Here is a 23,195-nt window from a genome sequence, read left to right as displayed (position 1 = left end):
ATGGTTGTTGGTGCCGTGATGGGCTGGTCTGAGTATTTCGGAAACTGCTGATCTACTGGGATTTTCATGTCCAACCATCTTTGGGGTTTACAAAGAACGGTCCAAAAAAGAGAAAATATCCAGTGAACGACAGTTGTGTGGATGGAAATGCCTTGTTGATGTGAGAGGTCAGAGGAGCTGTACTCCAATGGCCTCCACAGTCACAGATCTCTATCCAATAGAGCACTTTTGGGATGTGCAGCTGACAAATCTGCAGCAACTGTGTGGTGATATCTTGTCAATATGGACCAGAATCTATGAGGAATGTACACCTTGTGGAAAGTACACGACAAAGAATTTAGGTAGTTCTGAAGGCGAAAGGGAGTCCAACCTTTTACAAGCCAGGTGTACCTAAAAAAGTGGCCAGTGAGTATACATGGTCTATATAGGTATGTGTGGATCTGATGCCTGAGGTCAGCAACTAATTGATGGTCTGTTTTTTTCATGATACAACCAGAGAATATGGGAGTGAGTTTTACCTGATCTAGGATCTGCATGTGTGCATTTGGATCAGAAAGGTCAGCATCACTCTGAATCTTCATCTTCACAATGGTCTTCATTTTTGGGGCTGGACAGTCAAACAAACACATCATCACAAACCATAGGACAGGAACATTTTTGAATTGCAGAAAATAACACAGAGCTGTTTCCAATATTTGTATTTCTGTTTACCTCCTTGGCACCAAAAGGGCAACTTCCGAGCACAGGGGATATCAGCCCAAAGATGATTTGTCTTTTCAACTGCACAGTGGTCACTACCCTGATAGTTATTTGGCTCACCATACGCCCAGTTTCTGAACCTGCTGCTGCCGTTGTCGGACCACCTCCATGATACTCGGTACAAACCTATCCACACATCAAGGTTTAATGCAACTGACAACATCTGTGTGTTCTCCTGATCATTCTCCATCATAGCCATGTCTTTGTAGTGTTTTCTGCAGTAAGCCAGAGCATCACTCCATTTCACTGACGTGGGGCTGAGAGTATACGTTTTCTGACCTGGAGGATTTGTATCTAGATAGAAGAGAAATAAAGTATGTGTGAGACGGACCACAGCATTTACTGTGAAGAGATGGTATTGTTCCAAAACACATTTCAGATTTGAAATGATGAGTAGATCATGTAAAACATGCAGATTTCTATCCCTTCTGTTTGCCCACAGTGCCACGTAAAATCCACAGAGTGACAAGAGAATTGGAGCAAGAGGGTTTAAACTTGTCACACAGCAAGTAAAACAAGTTTGTTTTATTCATGTAACTAAAACCAAGTATCATTTCTTTCACTGTTTTCTGGCAGGACTGATTGATTAAATAAAAAATCCCTTATTTGTTCGTGTGTGTGTGTGTGTGTGTGTGTGCATGAACTTTACAGTATTTTCCTGACAGCCAGAGTGATTCAGTTAAAGACTAACTCAGCAGTCTTAACTATCGGGTTTGTCAGTACACTGTGACACCACTGTGGGGTTTGAATGCAAGTACAATATGAGGCTCCTCTCTGACCAAATCAAAACAAACTCAAAACTCTGAATCACATAGATAAGATATATATGAAGACAAAACAAAAACAAAATTTTCTTACCTTGGTAACAAATGAAACGTCGCCGAAGGACACACTCACTGTCAGCCCACTTTCCTGTCCTTGTCACATACCCACAGCTCTCCTTCCCTCCATTATTATCTGGCTGACCTGGGGCCCAGTCATGGAAATCAGTTCTGCTTGTTTCATCAGTCGCTGTCCATCTCCAGGAGTTTGCATCATTGCCCATAGTTCCCCTCCAGGATTTCGGATCATCTGTCAGTCCGATCCATGCCCATGAGGTTTCCACGTTTAACCTGCTTATGTCATCCATGCTTTCAATGGTGGCCAGATCATTGTATTTTACTCTGCAGTATTGCTGAGCATCGGTCCAGTTCATTTTCAAGTTGACATAGTGGTACTCACGAAGGATGATGTGAGAGTCGGAAGTCAGGCCAAATCCTGAGAGTCAAAGATAGAGGACATATTTAGTAAAGTATGAAAATGTTAGTTTGGAATTGTTCATTTGAATGATTTTTCATGCTTTTCATTTTGTTTTACAGTCAAGAACATCTCATTTAATCTGGATGTATGGTCTGTCTGAACTGTCCATCTAATGATTGGGTTGTCTCCCCTCCACAACACATTCCCAAAGTTTATCAGTGGGTGTTTGTGTTGATCATTACCTTTATCTGAGGCTGCACAGTTAACTGAATACTCAACACAATGACGATTTTGGCTTCCCACAATAAAATGAAAAAGACTGAAAGGAAAATTATTACATTCCATATTATATCAATGAAGTCTGTGCAGGTAAACTGCTAATACTTCAAAGTAACCCATGTAGTGAAAGTCAACTTGGGTAAATTTGACATTGTAACACCTCATTTAGTTATTTTCAAAGTCATTTTTGGTCATACATTTTCTGTCTAGTTGCTGTGCTGCAGTAAGTGATGGGAGAAGAGAGGCTTCTCTGTGCACAGCGACCAAGCTAACATCTTCTGTGTTGTTTGTAAGCCGTTCATCCAGAAATTGTCGTGTCAATCGATAAGCAGATTTTCAGCAAGTGACGTGCTTTGGATATCACTTTATTTATTTTCTGCCACTTGGAGATACACTAAGTTCAGGCAAAGAAGAACCTTGTTGTCAGTCTCGTTTTCATTCAAAGATTTGTTCTTTAGCTGGGATGTAGCACAATGTGCAAGTGAACGTTGCACTGTGTATATGGAAATGATAATATGCAAAAAAAATGTTTTTTTCCCCCTAAAATTAACTTATTTAATGATAAGTAATTGTGATCTCCATATTGATCAGAATAACTGATTTTCATTGACTGGCTATCCACTTTCCTCTGTCTGAACATGTATCCTGCTGCTACCAAGTTCCTTGCTGAGTCCTGCAGCCCGACTTCCTGTTCTGAGAAATACTTAATATGGCACATTAATATGTCACAAGTTGTGGTAATTTGAGTAAACATACCTATGTTTGAGAACATGCCCTACATGAGGACAGTAGAACCTCAAATATCCGAAACTAAACACTGCCTTCCCAAGACAGGGACAGACAATTAGGTAGTCTGGTAAATCAAACATTGTGTGTTGCTGTATTTCTTCTGTGTGATGGGGCCAGATTTAATGAAGAATCTCATGCTGAATCATAGAGCCTATATTTCTCAGCTCTATGATTCAGTTGAAAATTTTCAAGTGTGGTTCAAACTGTGAAATTTTTACCAACAACAGCATCAGTCAAATGCAAAATCTCAGATTAACTGGAAACACTGTTTTTCACAACCGGAGTAGACTAGGACAGCACACATTAAAGCATGCATCCACCTCACAACAACTTCAATCAGCCGGACTGTGGTTCTAGACTTGGTCCAATATTCATAAAATGACTTTCAGTTATAGTTTTGAGGAAACAGGAATTTCAGATAATGAATGAGAATATAATTTAGGATTTCTGAGGTTTAGAAGATGCATAAGTCTGGGTAGCTAGGGAAATTTTCCTACTGTCATATGATTACAGAACTGAGTAATTTGGTGAAGAAGTAAATTTAAAGTCAGATTTAAACTGGAATCATCGGAAGACATTCGCTCATGTTGTATGAGGACTTCATGGACTTGGTGGCATTGTAGCTGCTGCAGTTTCCTTTATTTTATTAGATTTTTGACCGAATTCACTTCCAGATTCCAATATTGTCTGTGTCAGGGTTGTATTTCTCAAGAGAAGCTTATTAACTGTTGTGCTGTGTATTCAAATATTTTCATGTAAATTACAGTTTTGACTCTTACCAAAGAGGACGAATGTCAGAATTAGTTGATTATTCATTTCTGAGTCCACTGGAAATGAAAAAAAACAAGAAAAACTATTAGACATTGAAGCAAACATCAACCCTGGTTTTGACAACACCAAGCACAGCCACTAATGCCCGAAACTACACAACATTTAAACAATAAAACTCATGCTATGCAGTATTTAACACAGTAAATAACACTGAAAAGGGTTAATTATACATTGTGTTTATTGTGCTGAGACTCAGTACAGTTATATTTAATTAGTTCCACTGCATTTGCAGTGAGAATTTAAATGACTGGTTTGCTCTGCTGTATGCATTTGCAGAAATATGTGTATGCAGAAACTGACATAAAAGATTTGAGTGTTTTATATTCTTCTGCAGTGGAGCTTTACTCTAACAGCATTAGGAGTGTTAATAAAAGATATACTCACAGGTTTCAAATCCAGCATTTCAACTCTTGGCAGCAAATTTCCTGAAGTCAGAATCACTGATCTCTGCCAGCGTTTAAAGGTTGTTTCTGACAAGCATTTGGTGCTGCTCTGTATTTTGTTGTTCACTTATTTAAATATACAAAAAGAAATCTGATGGCGGTCACGCTAACTGACACCTGATACGGATCATTCCTTCTCAGTTCACTGAGTGCCCAGTGCCTGATCACCTTCTGTTTGACTGATTGAAAAAATAATTAACATGGTGAATATTGAGTTGACCAAATGTGAAACCAAGGATCATAGGAAACAGTGTTTGAATTACAAATTTTTCAAGAGGAATGGTCTCAATTTTTGCACTGTTTTCTTTGTGTCAGTCTCTGGAGCAGTGTTTGAAGTTCCATAAATTGATAGATAATGTAAACTTCAAACTTTATTTTTTTGTATAGCACTTTTTATGCAGAACAACACAAAGTGCTTCACAAGAATTAAAAACAAAGAAGGCAATAAATAAATACAATTCAATATAGAAATTTAAAAAACCCAACTCTCCACCTTCCCTACATATAGACAGCCATTCACATGCACACACCCACACAAGCACACACCCACACAACATGACATCATCAGGACATGGCGAGGCACCGAGGGTAGAAGGAAGACACTACCTTGAAGAGGGGGGGCAGCCACACTGAGAGAGTCGCAGACCAGTGGGGGTTATGGGGGGGCAATTGGAGCGGAGGTATGGGAACCAGGGGTTAACATCCCCATGGACAGAAACAACTCCCCGTGTGGGAACCCCCCACCAGTAAAACACTGTGTAGCGAGAGCCTTTCAATTTTACAGCCTTATTGGTATTTACATATGGTTCCCAATGGTACAACCCCGCTTTGATAGAAAAATACAAATCAGTTATGTGATGATGCAAAGTTGGTCACCAACATTTTTTTTTTTTGCTTTATTGTTAGATTATTCTGATATTCATATTCTGCAGCCAAAAATCCTATATTGTTCCTGTGACTGCCACCAAAAGGAGCTCTAAAAATGTAAAGCATGGTGCCAGTCTTATTTTCTCTCATTTCCAGTCTGTTGTTACAAAATCTAGACATTTACACAGAAGATTCAGAAATATTAGTAATCTAACCTCTGTACTGTTCCTCAGTATTTTATAGCTTCTCAGTAATTACGACAGAAATACATGCAAGACAGAAGAGATCACAAGCAACTGGTATGTAGCACATGTAGTTTATTATGTAGAGAATAACAGCCATGAATTCCAGCTTAAGCACGACACTTTAATATACTATAGATGCCTGCCATAGACAATAACTGGATTCATAAAAGAAATATCAGAAATGAACACAGTTTACAGTGAACATAATCATTTCAGCCATTTAAGCAATAAAACACAATGATGTGTCCTGAAATGACGAAGCACTTTTTCCTACAGGACAATTGAGCAGGTTTGGAGAGTTTCCATAGAGGATGTGCAGGGCAGCCTGATAGGCAAATGTTTCATTTCCCTTCCTAAGACAGAGCCCTTTGGAAGGCTTTGGTGGACAGGGATTAACCAAAATAAGGAATTTGACTGAGTTCAAGTCACTGTCATTATAGTTCATCACAAATGACCTCCATCCACATTTGTTACAATTTCATGGCAGTCTGATATATATATATATATATATATATATATATATATATACATACATATATATATATAAATATTCTTTTTTAACACAATTTTGTTAATGTAAAAGCAGAAATACCATTTCAGAATGGTTGATATTTGTCTTTCTTGCACATCCTTACTTTGAAAGTTGATTCAACTCGAGGTCTGATTACAAACACCTCACTGACTTGAAGCTGAATTACAGTGTCTTGAACGTTCACATTTACATCTTTCTAACAAACTGCTCCTTCTTAAATATATTAAATAAACACAAACTAAATATGGTTGTAATATGATACGGTAGGTCAGTCTTGCAAAAAACTGTTTTTACTTTCATCACACTTTAAATACATCATCTACTATAAGGTATACTCATTCAATTCTGTAAATGATATTTAAATGAAAACTACAATAATGTTTCTATCTTTACTTCATTTTACTGCACTGCTGCAGTACTTTATCCATGATTTATTAAGGCCCGTGGCAAGTGTCTTCGTTTTTGTCCTCCTCCTCCTCTTCCTCCTCCTTTTCCTCTTTTCTGGGTGGAATCTTCCATCGCAGCTTGAAATCAGTCAGTCCCTGTGCCCTCATCATTGCATCAATCTGATGAAGGAGAAGAAACATGTAAAGCTTTCTGTGTGTAAAATCATCTATTGTGGCAGATAATAGTTTCATAATAGCAGTTTCATTATATTCTGTCACTTTCCCACATTAAAAAAAGTGTTGGTCAGGCATTCTTAGACAAATAAAGCAGAATTACAGCAGATACCTGGTGCTGTTTGTAGACAATTGAGCAGAAATCACAACACTACAGGTTAATCTATGCAATTATAAACACAAATAGCTAATCAGTCAATCACATGGAACTGCAACTCAATTTATTTGGGCAAGTAGACGTGGTCAAAACAACTTGCAGAAGTTCAAATCGAGCTTCAGAATGGGGAAGAAAGCGTATTTCAGTGACTTTGAACATGGCATGGTCGTTAGTGCCAGATGGGCTGGTCTGAGTATTTTAGAAACTGCTGATCTACTAAGATTTTCCCGTGCAACTATCTCTCAGGTTCAAGAGAATGATCCGAAAAAGAGAAGATATACAGTGAGCGGCAGTTGTGTGGATGGAAATGACTTGATGATGTGAGAGGTCAGAGGAGAATGGGCAGACTGGGTGGAGATGATAGAAGGGCAACATTTACTCAAATAACCACTTATTGCAACCAACTCTGAACGCAGCAGAAGAACAGCAGCTAAGAACAGTAAAATGAAGCTACAGTTTGCAGAGGCTCACCAAAATTGGACAATAGAAGACTGGAAAGATGTTGCCTGGTCTTCCACATTCAGATAGTAGGGTCAGAGTTTGGCGTAAACAACATGAAAGCATAGATCAATCCTGCCTTGTATCCACGGTTCAGGCTCTTGTGGTGGTATAATGGTTCGGGGGATATTTTCTTGGCCCACTTTAGGTCATAGTACCGACTGAGTATCGTTCAAATGCCACAGCCTACCTGAGTATTGTTGATAACTATGTCCATCCCTGTATGACCAAAGTGCACCCATCCTCAGATGGCTACTTCCACCAGGATAATGCACCAAGTCACAAAGCTCGAATCATCTCAGACTGGATTCTTCAACATGACAATGAGTTCACTGTACTCTAATGGCCTCCACAGTCACAGATCTCTATCCAATAGAGCACTTTTGGGATGTGCAGCTGACAAATCTGCAGCAACTGTGTGGTGATATCATGTCAATATGGACCAGAATCTATGAGGAGTGTTTTCAACACCTTGTTGAATGTATGCCACAAAGAATTTAGGTAGTTCTGAAGGCAAAAGGGAGTCCAACCTTTTACTAGCAAGGTGTACCTAAAACAAGTGGCCAGTGAGTATACATGATCTATATAAGTATATGTGACCTTCATCACGGATCTGATGCCTGAAGTCTGAGGTCAGCAACTAATTGATGGTCTGTTTTTTCATGATACAACCAGAGAATATGGGAGTGAGTTTTACCTGATCTAGGATCTGCATGTGTGCATGTGGATCAGAAAGGTCAGCATCACTCTGAATCTTCATCTTCACAATGGTCTTCATTTTTGGGGCTGGACAGTCAAACAAACACATCATCATAAACCACAGGAGAGGAACATTTTTGAATTTCAGAAAATAACACAGAGCTGTTTCCAATATTTGTGTTTCTGTTTACCTCCTTGGCACCAGAAGGGCAACTTCCAAGAACAGGAGATATCAGCCCAAAGATGATTTATCATGTCAACTGAACAGTGCTCATCACCCTTGTTATTTGGCTCATGAGACGCCCAGTTTCTGAACCTGCTGCTGCTGTTGTCGGACCACCTCCATGATTCTCGGTACAAACCTATCCACACATCAAGGTTTAATGCGACTGACAACATCTGTGTGTTCTCCTGATCATTCTCCATCATAGCCATGTCTTTGTAGTGTTTTCTGCAGTAAGCCAAAGCATCACTCCATTTCATTGACGTGGGGCTGAGAGTATACGTTTTCTGACCTGGAGGATTTGTATCTGAAATAGAAGAGAAATAAAGTATGTGTGAGACGGATCACAGCATTTACTGTGAAGAGATGGTATTGTTCCAAAACACACATTTCAGATTTAAAGTGATGAGTAGATCATGTAAAACATGGAGATTTCTATCCCTTCTGTTTCCCTCCTCTCAACCCGCCCGGCCAGCAGGCAGATGGGTCCCCCCTATATAGAGCCGGGTTCTGCTCGAGGTTTCTTCCCTGTTAAAAGGGTGCTTTCCTTGCCACTGTCACCTTTGGGCTTGCTCTGGGGGTCAGGCATATGGGTTCTGAAAAGCGTCTTGAGACAATTTGACTGTAATTGACGCTATATAAATAAAGGTTGATGCTACAGGTACGGACCCGTACCTGTAGTATCTGTACTAGAGGTACGGACCCGTTAAGGTCACTGAAGAGCTGGCGCCGGTTAACTACTATTTGCTGCACATTACAGGCAGTTTATATGAATGACTTTGATGGCGAACATTGTATAATTTTACCAAAAATACACCGTCTCCTCTCACACTTTAGACATTGCAGTTTTTACGCTTTTAGACGCCGTGTCTAAATTGTTTGAAGTCCAGTTCCTATTAATTAGTTTACCACGTTCAGTGGTGGAAGCGGCTGACGAACTCCATTGCAAATGTTCCCATTTAATTTCGGACGCTAATTTACAAGATAAAGTTAAGGATGTCGAATATGAAACAAACACTCGTGAATGGTGAGGAGCAGCTCTTTAATTCGGCATGAATTAAAAAACCCACAAACTCGATTTACTGTGATATTGTGAGATTTGTTTGTGGTTATATAACTTAGCCATTCAACAGAGTCCGCTAACATTAAAGTGACTGACGTGCAGTGTCTGTGTTGACAGACGTAGAAAATACGTCAGGGTTTTGTTTAGATTGTTAATATGTAATAGTCTGTCGCTACTTTTGAAGGTAAAAAAATACTTGTAGTTTGCTGGCTGTTAGTTCCGCCATTTGTTTTGTTTGCTGTTTGTGCTTTATTAGAACAGGGTCACGTGAATAAAAAGTTTTGCTATTTTTAATAGTAGTGCCGATTTCAACCCCCAAATCGCTGTCCGTGAAAAAGTCAGATAATGATATTTATAAGACATTATGCATGATAGAAAAGAGAACAGCAGATGACTGACATGACAGGCTCGGCACGCAGATTCACCTCGAATCATGGAAGCGCCTTCATCACTCGGATTACCAAGCCGGCTCATTAATATTTATGTACGTCGGATTACCAGCCAATCACAAATCATGTACGTGCCGTATCCGTAGGCCACAGGCTACGGGTACGGGTCCGTATCTGTAGACACTACCATAAATAAAATTGAATTGAATTGAATTGTTTGCCCACAGTGCCACATAAAATCCACAGAGTGACAAGAGAATTGGAGCAAGAGGGTTCAAAATGTCACATATTAAGTAAAGCAAGTTTCTGTGTGTTTTTTTAATTAAAAATACAATTAAAAGCAAGTATCACTTCTTTCACTGTTTTCTGACAGCACTAAGTAATAAAATAAAAACAAATACCCCTCATTTCTTCGTGTGTGTCTACGTGTGTGTGTGTGGGGCTCATTTCTGACCAAATCGAAACAAACTCAGAACTTTGAACCACAATAGATCAGATATATATATGAAGACAAAACAAACACAAAATTTTCTTACCTTGGTAACAAATGAAACGTCGCCGAAGGACACACTCATTGTCAGCCCACTTTCCTGTCCTTGTCACATACCCACAGTTCTCCTTCCCTCCATTATTATCTGGCTGACCTGGGGCCCAGTCATGGAAACCAGTTCTGCTTGTTTCATCAGTCGCTGTCCATCTCCAGGAGTTTGCATCATTGCCCATAGTTCCCCTCCAGGATTTCGGATCATCTGTCAGTCCGATCCATGCTGGTGAGGTTTCCAAAGCACGTCTGTTTAACCTGCTTATGCCATCCATGCTTTCAATGGTGGCCAGATCACTGTATTTTACTCTGCAGTATTGCTGAGCATTGGTCCAGTTCATTTTCAAGTTGACATAGTGGTACTCATGAAGGATGATGTGAGAGGCGGAAGTCAGGCCAAATCCTGAGAGTCAAAGATAGAGGACATATTTAGTAAAGTATCAAAATGTTAGTTTGAAATTGTTCATTTGAATGACTTTAATATGTTTATCATTTAACTTTACAGTCGAACATTTTAAATTGATTAAATCCCATTTAATCTGGATGTAAGATCTGTACTGACTGCACGCTTCACTAAACAGTCTCCTCTCCACAACATGTTCCAAATGTCGATCAGTGGGTGTTTGTGTTGATCATTACCTTTATCTGAGGCTGCACAGTTAACTGAATATTCATACAACCACTACAACACACTATATAAAACCACGCCAGTAGAAAACAGCATATACAGTATATATAAAATAACTATTTAAAACTCACATTTAGAACAAGTCTTTTGACTCTTTTCAAAGTCACTTTTGGTCCCACACCTTTTTTTTTACCTCCTCACGATGCACTGAATGCAGGTGATGAAGAACACTGAAGTCATAGTTTGAAGCAATTTTGTTTATGAGCTGAAATGTCGCACATTGCAAGAAAAGTGCAAGAAAAATATTTTGTTTTTAAATTTCATGTATTCTACAATTTGTGAGACTTTACATTGTCTCCCTGGAGAGATGATTTCCACATGTGAGCTGTTGTCACAGTTTTTAAATAATGATCCTCCCCCTGACTGCAATGGCTTTCCTTTCCCTTCCAGTGTCGTCATTCAGAAACATTGTAATCAATTCTTATTTCTTTGGACGGCAAATAATATCATCTAGTTCTGAGAGGCCATAATCCTACCCTCACACCGTGGTTGGATCAACCTGTTCACAGGCCTCTGCTGTTGGCTCCCACTGACTGCCCACCTCCCACTGGAATATGCACCCTGCTGCTATCCAAGCTACCACAGAGTCCTGCAACAGCAGTTCATATTTTAGAATCTGTGTAAATCTATCATGTAATTTGACTGATCATGATTTTATTTAAGAATATGCTCTTCATGAGGACAGTATAACCTCAAATCTCTTTAAAGTAATTCATATCTTGGAGAGGATTTTCTTCCAGTGGTGTCGTTGTAAATCTGATATGGACGACCTCATTGAAGAAACTGAATATTCAAATTAGAGCTGTTTCGGGGGTTTGTGTACGTTTCCCTGTGATCTATTTGTAATTCCACAGAAAATAAAAATAAAAAATACATAGAAACACAAGACTGCACCAGGAAAGCAAATATCAAGCAACAATCCACCTCACAACAACTTGAATAACCTTTACTGTGGTTTTTGACTTGGTCCAGTATTAATCAAATATCTGCAGTTCTCAGCTAATATGAACCTGAAATCAACCATGTAAATGTATTTTTCTGGTCTGATGGAACATTGTAAGTTGTTGGGTAGTTTGGAAAGATTTATTCTAGTTGTGTATTCATGATGTTGCAGACATTAGTTTATGGTAGTAGCCTGTGGCCTACGGATACGGCACTTTCCCTTACCTTAAATATTAATGAGACGTACATGATTTGTGATTGGCTGGTAATCCGACGGACATAAATATTAATGAGCCGGCTTGGTAATCCGAGTGATGAAGGCGCTTCCGTGATTCGAGGTGAATCTGCGTGCCGAGCCTGTCATGTCAGTCATCTGCTGTTCTCTTTTCTATCATGCATAATGTCTTATAAATATCATTATCTGACTTTTTCACGGACAGCGATTTGGGGGTTGAAATCGGCACTACTATTAAAAATAGCAAAACTTTTTATTCACGTGACCCTGTTCTAATAAAGCACAAACAGCAAACAAAACAAATGGCGGAACTAACAGCCAGCAAACTACAAGTATTTTTTTACCTTCAAAAGTAGCGACAGACTATTACATATTAACAATCTAAACAAAACCCTGACGTATTTTCTACGTCTGTCAACACAGACACTGCACGTCAGTCACTTTAATGTTAGCGGACTCTGTTGAATGGCTAAGTTACATAACCACAAGCAAATCTCACAATATCACAGTAAATCGAGTTTGTGGGTTTTTTAATTCATGCCGAATTAAAGAGCTGCTCCTCACCATTCACGAGTGTTTGTTTCATATTCGACATCCCTAACTTTATCTTGTAAATTAGCGTCCGAAATTAAATGGGAACATTTGCAATGGAGTTCGTCAGCCGCTTCCACCACTGAACGCGGTAAACTAATTAATAGGAACTGGACTTCAAACAATTTAGACACGGCGTCTAAAAGCGTAAAAACTGCAATGTCTAAAGTGTGAGAGGAGACGGTGTATTTTTGGTAAAATTATACAATGTTCGCCATCAAAGTCATTCATATAAACTGCCTGTAATGTGCAGCAAATAGTAGTTAACCGGCGCCAGCTCTTCAGTGACCTTACCTTACCCGTACCTCGAGTACAGACGCTACAGGTACGGGTCCGTACCTGTAGCATCAACCTTAGTTTATAGCTAAAGAAAAAAATAATTTCATTCAACATGATAGAAACCAGTTTAAATAGCAGTTATTTGAGTTCCTTTGTGCAGTCTGTTGTCAGAATTGTTCCACTTTGTGCCATTTTGTCTTGTGTATGAATTGACAGTTCTCATTTCTTCATCAGGGCCTAACTTGACGAGATTTTTTTTGTTTGTAGCTGAGTTTTTTCCTCCAGTGAAAATAGTGACCTTTTCAGGCTTGTATTTCTCTGCTGAATAGTTCAAAGGAAGCTAATAAACCATGGATCATTTGAATAAGATTAGGCAAATCACAATTCAGTCTTGACTCTTACCAAAGAAGAGGAAAATCACAATCAATTTATGATCCATTTCTTATGTCACTGCAAATGAAACAAAACAAGAATCACCATTAGAGATCAGAACAAATGTCGACCCTCAAACAGTATTTTAGAGAAAAGTACAACAGCACTAATCATTAAGCCCTTGATGCCTGAATTTATTTACAAGTAAATTTTTAAAAAAAAGTGTGTTTTTGCTTTCCAGCTGACGCTAAAATAAGTGGAGATCATTAATTTATCTCTTACACATAGAACATCCATCCATTCTCTATACACCGCTTTATCCTCACTAGGGTCACAGGGGTGCTGGAGTCTATCCCAGCTGACTCGAGCGAAGGCAGGGGACACCCTGGACAGGTCGCCAGTCTGTCGCAGGGCTACATATACAGACACACAATCACGCTCACATTCACACCTACGGGCAATTTAGAGTAATCAGTTAACCTCAGCATATTTTTGGACTGTGGGAGGAAGCCGGAGTACCCGGAGAAAACCCATGCATGCACAGGGAGAACATGCAAACTCCATGCAGTAAGATTATTATTCTTATTAATAATAATAATAATAATAATAATAATAATAATAATAATAGCAGATATGTAATAATTTAGTTTCCACTCCAACCGGTCCTATGAGATACCAGTGATTGCAAAAGGTTCCGAGGTACACATTGAATATACATAAACCGGCATTGTGGGAATGGATACGCTATCTCTGCTGCAGTCTGAATGAAAGTGGTATGATGTGAATTCGCGACAATAGGCGTCAAGGGGTTAAAACATTTTACTCCACAGCCTCATAAACTATTTAAATTGTGTTCTTTTACAATCAACAATACGAACAATGCTGAAGATTGTTAATAAAATAATTTTGTTGAATGAGATCCACGTCTCTTTCCTATTCATCAAATTACTGGAATTTTTCAAGAACCTGATTGGCAGAGCAGCATTTATGATTTGAAGATCAGTTTGTAAACACCAATTTAAGAATCTGCCATTATTACAGAAATACATCCATGAAACATTCATTATTATTTAATACAGGCAATACAAGTTTCATCTTTTAAGAAGTGATTTATCAGCTTGCAAAATAGAAATGTTTGATGGTCACAGTTTTATATCTCTTTTACCATCAGCACCTTTTCATAAAACACAGTGGAGTGACAGGACTTTGATATAAATGAGTTTCGTGGATTTCATTCTCCTATCGTCCTGCTGAAATACAGATTAGATGAATAGAAGATATACTCACTGGTTTAAAGTCCAGCATCTGAAGTCCGAATCACACCTGCCAGTGTTTAATGGACGTTTCTCAGAAGGATTCAGTGCTGTGCTGTATTTTATTATTCACTTATTTAAATATACAAAACAAGATGGTGAACAGGTCACCTTGAACAACTGATATAAACACCATCCCAACTTTGAAATGTGTTAAGTTGAACCACGTTTTTCCAAATCATGTGAAGCTGTAACATGTGGAACTGTAATTAATGTAACATCAATCCGAATCAAAATACAAAGTACTAAATATAAAATACCACAGACAATAAAAAAGAAAACTAATAACAACAGCTCCACATGAAAATACAGGTAGCAAAAATACTGAAGATCATAAGACAGTCGTTCATTACACTTACTTTCTTCTTCCACTTAATCCTGGTATAAACTTCTGACGTCTCTGATTCAGGAGTGGCCTGATATTAGGAATGGTACGGTCACATTTCCTTTCCTGCAGCCATCATTTCAGATTTTCCTCTTGTGGCTCAATAAAGCATTTCTATTTTCTAGTCCATTTTGGTGGCTCTTGATGCATTGACCCCAGCCTCAGTCCACTCTTTGTCAAGCTCACTAAACTTCTTAAATCAGCTCTTTTTGACAACCTTCTAAAGGCTGCGGTCATCCTTGTTGCTTGTGCACACTTTTTCCTTCCAGTCAGCATCCCATTAATATGTCTCAATGCAGCACTCTGCCAACAGCCTTATCCGCAGTGACCTTCTGTGGCCTGTCTTCCTTGTGGAGGGTGTCCATGATCGTGTTCTGGTCAATTTTCAAGTGAACACTTGACTGTGGTTGCATGTACTGAACTAGACCAAGAGACAAACAATATCTAGTGTTAGAATAGTAATGCACTCAAGCTGAAAATGAAATGTTCTCATATTTTGAGATACCAGATTTCTGATTTTCATGAGCTATAAGCCATAATCAGTAACATTTAAATAATATTAAACTGTCATGATTTAATTTTATGAGATGCACTAGTGATTCAGACATGACAGCTGCAGTTGTAAGGTAAATGATACAGAGCTTCTCATTGAATTTCCTTGTAAGAGAAATTGTTTTCACCCCTGCAAACTTCAGCCTACTTAGATTTGAACCAGTGTTTAAAAATATTGTGCATCAAGAAACATCTACTCTTTAAAAAGAAGTGGCTGCCGACACCTGTATATCACTGAATGACCATCTTTTTTGTTAGGGGCATAACCACTAGAGGGCGCCACAGGCTACTTTTGTACCTGATGCCAACACATTCAAGTGAAGCAGCAGAGAGAACACCTCCCCCTCAATACTATCTAGTGACTACTGGATTATAATAGGAGCATAAAAGCCAAAAATGTGATGACAGGCAATGAGGTTATATCCACAGTTACACAATTTATTCCAACGGTGCCCAAAGTCGCAAAATCATCCCTACAAAGCTCTTGTCAACTCCAAACTCTTTCTGGACAGAACAAAACATGAAACAGGCTACTTTGTCCATCTTGTGTAAAGTTCAGCAAATTCGTCCTTTGACAGGCACATTCTCTATGTACAACACGCACACAAAAAAAAAATTGGTTTTGATCAGCTGTGCAAATACATCAGTAAATGAAGGATGACATCCATGACTTTAAAAAACTCTTACCTGCTAGGCAAATCACTGGAGCACAATATCTGCAATAGTGAGAAAGAGGATATTCTGGATGCAAATGGATCAATAAATGAGTCATTTTACAGTAATAATTTAACAATAACAGTGTAGCCACAGTTCAGCGAAAGGTTTCTTCTGAGTATCGAGGATGTCGTATTCACAGTGTGTGACCTACATCAGTGCAGACACCCAGCTGTCTTTCAAGCATCTGTTTCTCCACCAAGTCTTCCACTCGGCCAACCTCCACCTCGTCCACATCGTCCATAAAACTGGACCAATCTGTACCCCCATCCGAACGTTCCATGGGTTCCGCTTGGCTGGAGGGGTGGACGGGGGCTGAATCATCGTGAGTGGTGGTCACACAGTTGCAGCTGTCGCAGATGCCAAAGCGTCTGAGTCCTGGTGAAACACTCGATCCAGTGAAGGTTCGTCTGCAGCTCTTGCATGATACTGGCCAGTAATGTCTGTGGACCTGTGGATGGTAAACTTAAGTGAGTGTGTACCAGCAGCAACTCCTACATGAGTACAGGTGAAGAGCAACAACACAGGAGCCAAGAGATTTACTGCATCAAACTCACTTGAAACAGAATAGAAAAAAAATAGAAATGAATGTAACCTCACTCATTTAAAGATAGAAACGGCTCATTTACTACTAACCACCTGCAATTACTGACTTAAAGCTGTCTCGAGCAAATCATTCTATCTTCAGTACCTATTGTAGACTATACAACTCTCTGGAACTAAGACAAAAAGTAAAAATTTATTTGGAAAGTGCTATAGTGGCATCTCTCTTCTTGTGGGAGAGGTATGCCATCTCCCATGAGAATCTAGGACATGTACAAAATACTCTGCTTTCACCTGTGCTTGATGATTTCCCTTCTATCCATACCATTTTGCTCCCCATCTACGGGAATGAAAATATTTTTCATTTAATAGTTTGACTACTGGACATTTCCCCCCCAAAAAAATTACGTAAACGAAAAACAATTTAAATTTGTTCTGAACGAGTGCACTCTTTTGTTGTGGATGACAGTTTCCAACACTGTTTCTGGACATTTAAACTAGATTGTCTATGTGTTCCGATTTTCTCCGCTAAGCAGCATGTGTTTCACCTACGGATTTTTAGATTAACTGGCCATAACTGTTCTTGACAAGCAATGTCTGTGCTCCTCAAACCCATATACAGACATTTACATCTGGAGGAGAGCTACAAAATTCTTAACTTCCTCAGTAATTTAAATTCACATTACATCAAGTTCTTTCAGAAAAACAGAGGGACTAACTGTAGGTTTCAATCAAAAGAGCTTGCTGCCTACCACACACACAGCGGGCTACTAAACTGAGGCAAAAAGCTACATAAAATATCACATAGTATTTGTATGTTTCCTTCTTTGATAACTTTTACATCAGAATCCAGCTTTGACAGGAAAGTTTGCATATTAAAACCAAGTCAAATGGCACAGCACAAAACTACGCCGGACGTGCTGAAGCTCTTACACTAAGTGCGTGGCTGCGGAGATGCTCCTGTCTTGTGAACCTCTTGCCACACATCGGACAGGGGAAGGGCCTTTCTCCTGTGTGGCAACGTATGTGTCTCTTCATGATCCCCTTCTGTTTGGCAGTGTACGGGCAGAAAGGGCACTTGTGGAGCTTCACTGGCACTACCAAGCCATCGCCTGCAGGGGGAGAAAGACAACAACAAGTCAAATCTGCTCTACTGTTCGGCCACGGATGTTCAGGGATGCAGTGTGTCATCCTAGCCCCCTTTGTATCGGGCTATCTTGCTCTTGCTAATTACCTGTGTCCTCTCCAAGCCAATCAGACTGGATCTCCATAATAGATGAGCCCACAAACCCTAAACTTTCATCCATCCTGCTTCCTCCTGTGTTGCTACCTAGTCCTTGGGCAAAGCGCTGCCCTACTCTATCCCCCAGAGGAGTGGGGCCTTCACCTCTGGCCACCATCTCCATCAGCTGTCGAGTATTAAACGAAGAGCTGTATCCCAAGGGGGAGCGTTCATTGGAGGGAGAGGGACTTGGGGGAAGTAGCCTGCTATGATGGGTGTTATGCAGCGGAGGCCCAGCATATGAAGCAAGGTCTTTGGTGTCAGGGGACTCCATAAGCTCCTCATCAGGGTCGTATTCTATCTTAGGGTTCACCAACTCTGGAGTCAAAGCAGAGGACGAGGAGGATGATAGATTAGTCTGATCCATATGTCCCTTCTGTCCTTCACTCCCGGATGCAAATTCCTCCCTGGAAGAGTAGGCGCTGTCCATGTCCCTGCTGGAGCCTGGAGGGGTCGTGACAGAGATGGACAACGGGGTTCTAGCAGACGTAGCGGCCTCTGAACCTAAACCCGAGCCTCTGTCTGCCTCTGTAACCTGCTGTGAATGAGGCTCAGCAACCCCTGCACCGCTGGAGACTGTCGCAGCAGGAGTGCCGCTGTCTGCAAGACCCAATCCTCCATCGTCTGCCTGGCTCTCTTTCTCCGTGCTCCTCTCCTTCTCCTTGCTGCAGATTTCTAAAGATGAGCGGATGTACCCTTTACAGAAATTCACCAGATCAGTCATCTGCAGGTAGCTGGCTGCTGACATCACCTCAATGACGTTGTTCCTGTTCAGTGCCAAGCGGCCAGAGTAGAGAAAGTCCAGGATAATAGAGAAGGCGTCAGCTGTTACGATGTCCAACGACGCTGTGCTGTAGCGCTGTCCACTGTCCTGAGAAAAGACATATTCAAAAGTTTAGGACAATCTGGAACTGCATTCATATGAACACAAAAAAACGTTGCTGTTCATAGAACATCACTGTGAATTAAATCCTCTTTGCCCTTTTAAATACTCTTATGCTTACTTCAGAAGTTCATAACAATATTAAAATTTACAAGGAGCAATAGCGCAATCATTTCCTGAGCTTGATTTTTCAGAATTTGAAAGTACTCATTAGTGGTTGGTCAATTAATCAGTTGCTCAGTTAAATACCATTTTAAGATAATCAACATCAGCCCACTAAACTATTGAACTGGCCACAAATCATTTCACAAGGCCAGTAAGCAAAAGATAAAAGCCAAGTCTGCAGCGAAGGCAGGATTTTGAAAATGGCAACACATATTTTGGTGGAAGAGAAGGTCACATGATATGCACAGCCAATGGTGGACTTACACCTGCAATCTCCATCTAATGATTAAGACTGTGTTGTAACAGTGAGAGAGGAGTCAGTTTGGAGGGTGCAGTTTATGTGAAGCTGCTGTTAAACTGTAACGTTTTAAATTTAAGGTGTTTCTATTATTTAGCCTCGGCTTACTGATTGAATTAATAAGACAAGAGTTTACAATACAATCCAACAGCATCATGCACTGCAGCCTCCATAAGGAGCACAAAGATAAAGCTCTTCATTCATTTAAACAAAAACTGAAGTTTTAACCTTCATTAAGCTAAGAATTATTGCAGCACTGGTGTACTAGCATTTATTTTAGGTCAGCGTTTTAACAAATGATGAATGAATGATGTATTTTCTATTAATACTGTATGCTAAAATTTAGATGTGTTTAGTTTCAGAGAGTCTTCGAGTTAGACAAATGTTCATTTTTGTTCAGCAGTTTTGCATCTTGTTTCACATCATGATATTGCCTATATTCTCTTTCCGCCTTTAGCCCAGCGTCAGCTAGGACAGGCAGCAGCTCAAAACGAATCCAGTGCAGAATGAAGCTGGTCTACTTAATCATTTAACAGATGGCTTGATGAACACTAACCAAAAATTCCTGACCTTTAAATCCTTTTAACATATCCAACTATCCACACATGGGGAGGCGTTTCCTTATTATATTGTGCTTTAGTGCCTGTATAGAAAGTCCATCCATCATCTATACACCACGTAATCCTCAATAGGGTTGCAGGGGGCTGGACCCTAACTTACAGGTGAAGGCAGGGACCCTCTGGACAGGTCACCAGTCTATCACAGGGATACAATACAAACAAACAATCACACTCGCATTCACACCTATGGACAATTCAGAATTATCAATTAACCTCAGGATGCTTTTGGACTGTGGGAGGAAGTCAGAGTACCCGGAGAAAACCCACACATGCACAGGGAGAACATGCAAACTCCATGCAGAAAGATCCCAGGAAGGTGGGGATGTGAACCAGGGATCTTCCAGCTGAAAGGTGGAGGTGCTAACCAGCAAGCCACTGTGCAGCCCCTGTACAGAAAGTGATCTTTTCTATATTCTTTATAAGAGTAATTCCTGATAACACATTGTCTTATGTGCATTTTCACATGTACCTCAACAAAACTACTGACACTTGCCCTCTTCTCACGGAGAGAAGCACTGACAAACTCACTTGCAGATAGTGAACCAGAAGAGCTCGAAAATATCCACTCCCAGCAAACAGCACATTGCGGTGGGCCTTGAAGACACGGCCTTCCACCAGGATGCTGCAGTCACAGAAGAAATCCCGCTTACGTTGCTCATTGAGCTCAAACAGGAGTTTGGGCAGGTAGCAAGGCACTTCCATGTCAACAACTCAGCTGGTCCTAGAAAGAAACAGAAGAAACAGGTGAAAAAACAGACTCTGTGCAGCTGTAGTCACCTTCTTACAACCTAATATTTGAAGCCTGACTTACACTTCTCTTGTGTCAGAGGCAACTGTCTCACAATATTTCACAAAAAAATGTAAATATCACAGATTTAATAAGGTTCACCAGTGAGCTCACTCACTAACAGGTAGGAGGTGTGTGAACTCACTGACAGAGGTATAGCAGTGTGGAATAGTTTAAAGCACTACAACGTTGCAGGAAATAAAAATTCAAATGTTAAACTAAACACACCTGAAAAGGGAAAAGTGGAATCTTTTTCTCAGCGTATAAGCTAGCGTGTGCTGCTAACGTTCATAGCTAGTTGGTGATACTTTATAAAAACCTAACAGCAAACCAAAAGAACAGACCGCTTTTCACGAAGCATGTTAAAAAAAACAGTGAAATAAAACCCCACATGAGAACCGCTCACCTTTATAATCACACTAACCCGAATAAATCCTTTATTGTGTCACTCAGACTGCAGCTATCAGGGATCATGGTCCAAAGTCCACAGTGGCTTGTTTATTCTTTAGAGCCGCCTGACTCTCGGAAAACCCGAATGTCAGCGCACTACCGCCACCTACCGGGCTGGAGTGTACATGAGTCCATTGACCATAGACTATTGATGGACCAAAAAAGAAATAAAACAAATTCAAATTACATACATGCGCTACCGTTCAAAACATTGGGGTCACCCAGGCATTTTATGCTTTCCATGAAAACTCACACTTTTATTCATGTGTAAACATAATTGCACAAGGGTTTTCTAACCATCAATTAGCCTTTCAACACAATTAGAGCCAACACAATGTAGCATTAGAACACAGGAGTGGTGGTTGCTGTAAATGGGCCTCTGTATCTCTGTGCTGATATTCCATTAAAGATTTCCACAGTAACAATATCTAGACTGTATCTCTAATTAATTTATTGCTAAGGACATTAATAAGGACATTTCTGATCCCAAGCTTTTGAACAGTAGTGATATATATACACACGTGGACAAAATTGTTGGTACCCCTCAGTTAAAGAAGGAAAAACCCACAATTCTCACTGAAATCACTTGAAACTCACAAAAGTAACAATAAATAAAAATTTATTGAAAATTAAATAATCAAAATCAGCCATCACTTTTGAATTGTTGATTAACATAATTATTTAAAAAAACAAACTAATGAAATAGGCCTGGACAAAAATGATGGTACCTCTATAAAAGATTGAAAACTATTTGACCAGAGTGACATGATTAACTCAGGTGTGTCATTTAATTGACATCACAGGTGTTTCCAAACTCATAATCAGTCAGTCTGCCTATTTAAAGGGAGACAAGTAGTCACCCTGCTGTTTGGTGAAAAGGTGTGTACCACACTGAACATGGACAACAGAAAGCGAAGGAGAGAATTGTCCCAGGACATCCGAAAAAAAATTATAGACAAACATCTTAAAGGTAAAGGCTATAAGACCATCTCTAAACAGCTTGAAGTTCCTGTGACAACAGTGGCTCATATTATTCAGAAGTTCAAGACCCACGGGACAGTAGCCAACCTCCCTGGACGTGGCCGCAAGAGGAAAATTGATGACAAATTGAAGAGACGGATCGTTGGAATTGTATCCAAAGAGCCCAGAGCAACCTCCAAAGAAATTAAAGGTGAACTCCAAGGCCAAGGTACATCAGTGTCAGATCGCACCATTCGTCGTTGTTTGAGCCAAAGTGGATTTCATGGGAGACGACCAAGGAGGACACCACTGCTGAAAAAAACTCATAAAAAAGCCAGACTGGAATTTGCAAAAATGCATGTTGACAAGCCACAAAGCTTCTGGGAGAATGTCCTTTGGACAGATGAGACCAAACTGGAGCTTTTTGGTAAGGCACATCAACTCTATGTTCATAGACTCAAAAACCAAGCATACGAAGAAAAGAACACTGTCCCTACGGTGAAACATGGAGGAGGCTCAGTAATGTTTTGGGGCTGCTTTGCTGCATCTGGCACAGGGTGTCTTGAAAGTGTGCAAGGTACGATGAAATCTGAAGACTATCAAGGCATTCTGGAGAGAAATGTGCTGCCTCGTGTCAGAAAGCTTGGTCTCAGTCGCAGGTCATGGGTCTTCCAACAGGACAACCATCCAAAACACACAGCCAAAAACACCCAAGAATGGCTGAGAGAAACGCGTTGGACTATTCTAAAGTGGCCTTCTATGAGCCCAGATCTGAATCCCATTGAACATATGTGGAAGGAGCTGAAACATGCCATTTGGAGAAGACACCCATCAAACCTGAGACAACTGGAGCTGTTTGCTCATGAGGAGTGGGCCAAAATACCTGTTGACAGCTGCAGAACGCTCATTGACAAATACAGAAATCGTTTAATTGCAGTGATTGCCTCAAAAGGTTGTGCAAC

The 23,195-nt window shown here is 40.1% G+C and overlaps 3 protein-coding genes across 5 annotated transcripts; all 3 read right to left on the bottom strand.

Annotated features, from left to right (window-relative positions):
• Positions 1-564: 564 nt before the first annotated feature.
• LOC127536106 (C-type lectin-like) lies at positions 565-3,049 on the bottom strand. Its single transcript, XM_051955579.1, has 4 exons — positions 3,034-3,049; positions 1,872-2,016; positions 723-1,016; positions 565-607 (listed from the first exon to the last, which is right to left on the bottom strand). The coding sequence occupies exons 1-4, from the start codon at positions 3,047-3,049 to the stop codon at positions 565-567; spliced, it is 498 nt and encodes a 165-aa protein (XP_051811539.1).
• Positions 3,050-6,072: 3,023 nt separating this feature from the next.
• Positions 6,073-13,857, bottom strand: LOC127536200 (macrophage mannose receptor 1-like). Its single transcript, XM_051955923.1, has 5 exons — positions 13,312-13,857; positions 10,170-10,577; positions 8,150-8,488; positions 7,957-8,045; positions 6,073-6,550 (listed from the first exon to the last, which is right to left on the bottom strand). Exons 1-5 carry the CDS (start codon positions 13,346-13,348, stop codon positions 6,419-6,421), a joined length of 1,005 nt encoding a protein of 334 aa, XP_051811883.1. The 5' UTR covers positions 13,349-13,857; the 3' UTR covers positions 6,073-6,418.
• A 780-nt stretch (positions 13,858-14,637) lies between these two features.
• zbtb8b (zinc finger and BTB domain containing 8B) lies at positions 14,638-21,352 on the bottom strand. Of its 3 annotated transcripts, XR_007945189.1 has the most exons (6): positions 21,230-21,352; positions 20,565-20,757; positions 18,023-18,941; positions 17,722-17,900; positions 16,219-16,696; positions 14,638-15,400 (listed from the first exon to the last, which is right to left on the bottom strand). XR_007945189.1 is itself a non-coding variant. In XM_022218237.2 (5 exons), exons 2-5 carry the CDS (start codon positions 20,736-20,738, stop codon positions 16,382-16,384), a joined length of 1,587 nt encoding a protein of 528 aa, XP_022073929.1. In that variant the 5' UTR covers positions 20,739-20,757; positions 21,230-21,352; the 3' UTR covers positions 15,944-16,381. The 3 variants fall into 3 exon arrangements, 2 of the variants coding, with proteins under 2 accessions (XP_022073929.1, XP_051811882.1); XM_022218237.2 differs by lacking the exon at positions 14,638-15,400 and having other exon boundaries at positions 15,944-16,696; XM_051955922.1 differs by lacking the exon at positions 14,638-15,400 and having other exon boundaries at positions 15,944-16,696; positions 21,248-21,352.
• Between the last annotated feature and the right edge of the window lie 1,843 nt (positions 21,353-23,195).

Source organism: Acanthochromis polyacanthus, chromosome 11, assembly GCF_021347895.1.
Source record: "Acanthochromis polyacanthus isolate Apoly-LR-REF ecotype Palm Island chromosome 11, KAUST_Apoly_ChrSc, whole genome shotgun sequence".
Classification (NCBI taxonomy): Eukaryota; Metazoa; Chordata; class Actinopteri; family Pomacentridae; genus Acanthochromis; species Acanthochromis polyacanthus.
The sequence above is the reverse complement of the archived record's forward strand: the minus strand, read 5'-3'. Positions and strand labels throughout refer to the sequence as shown.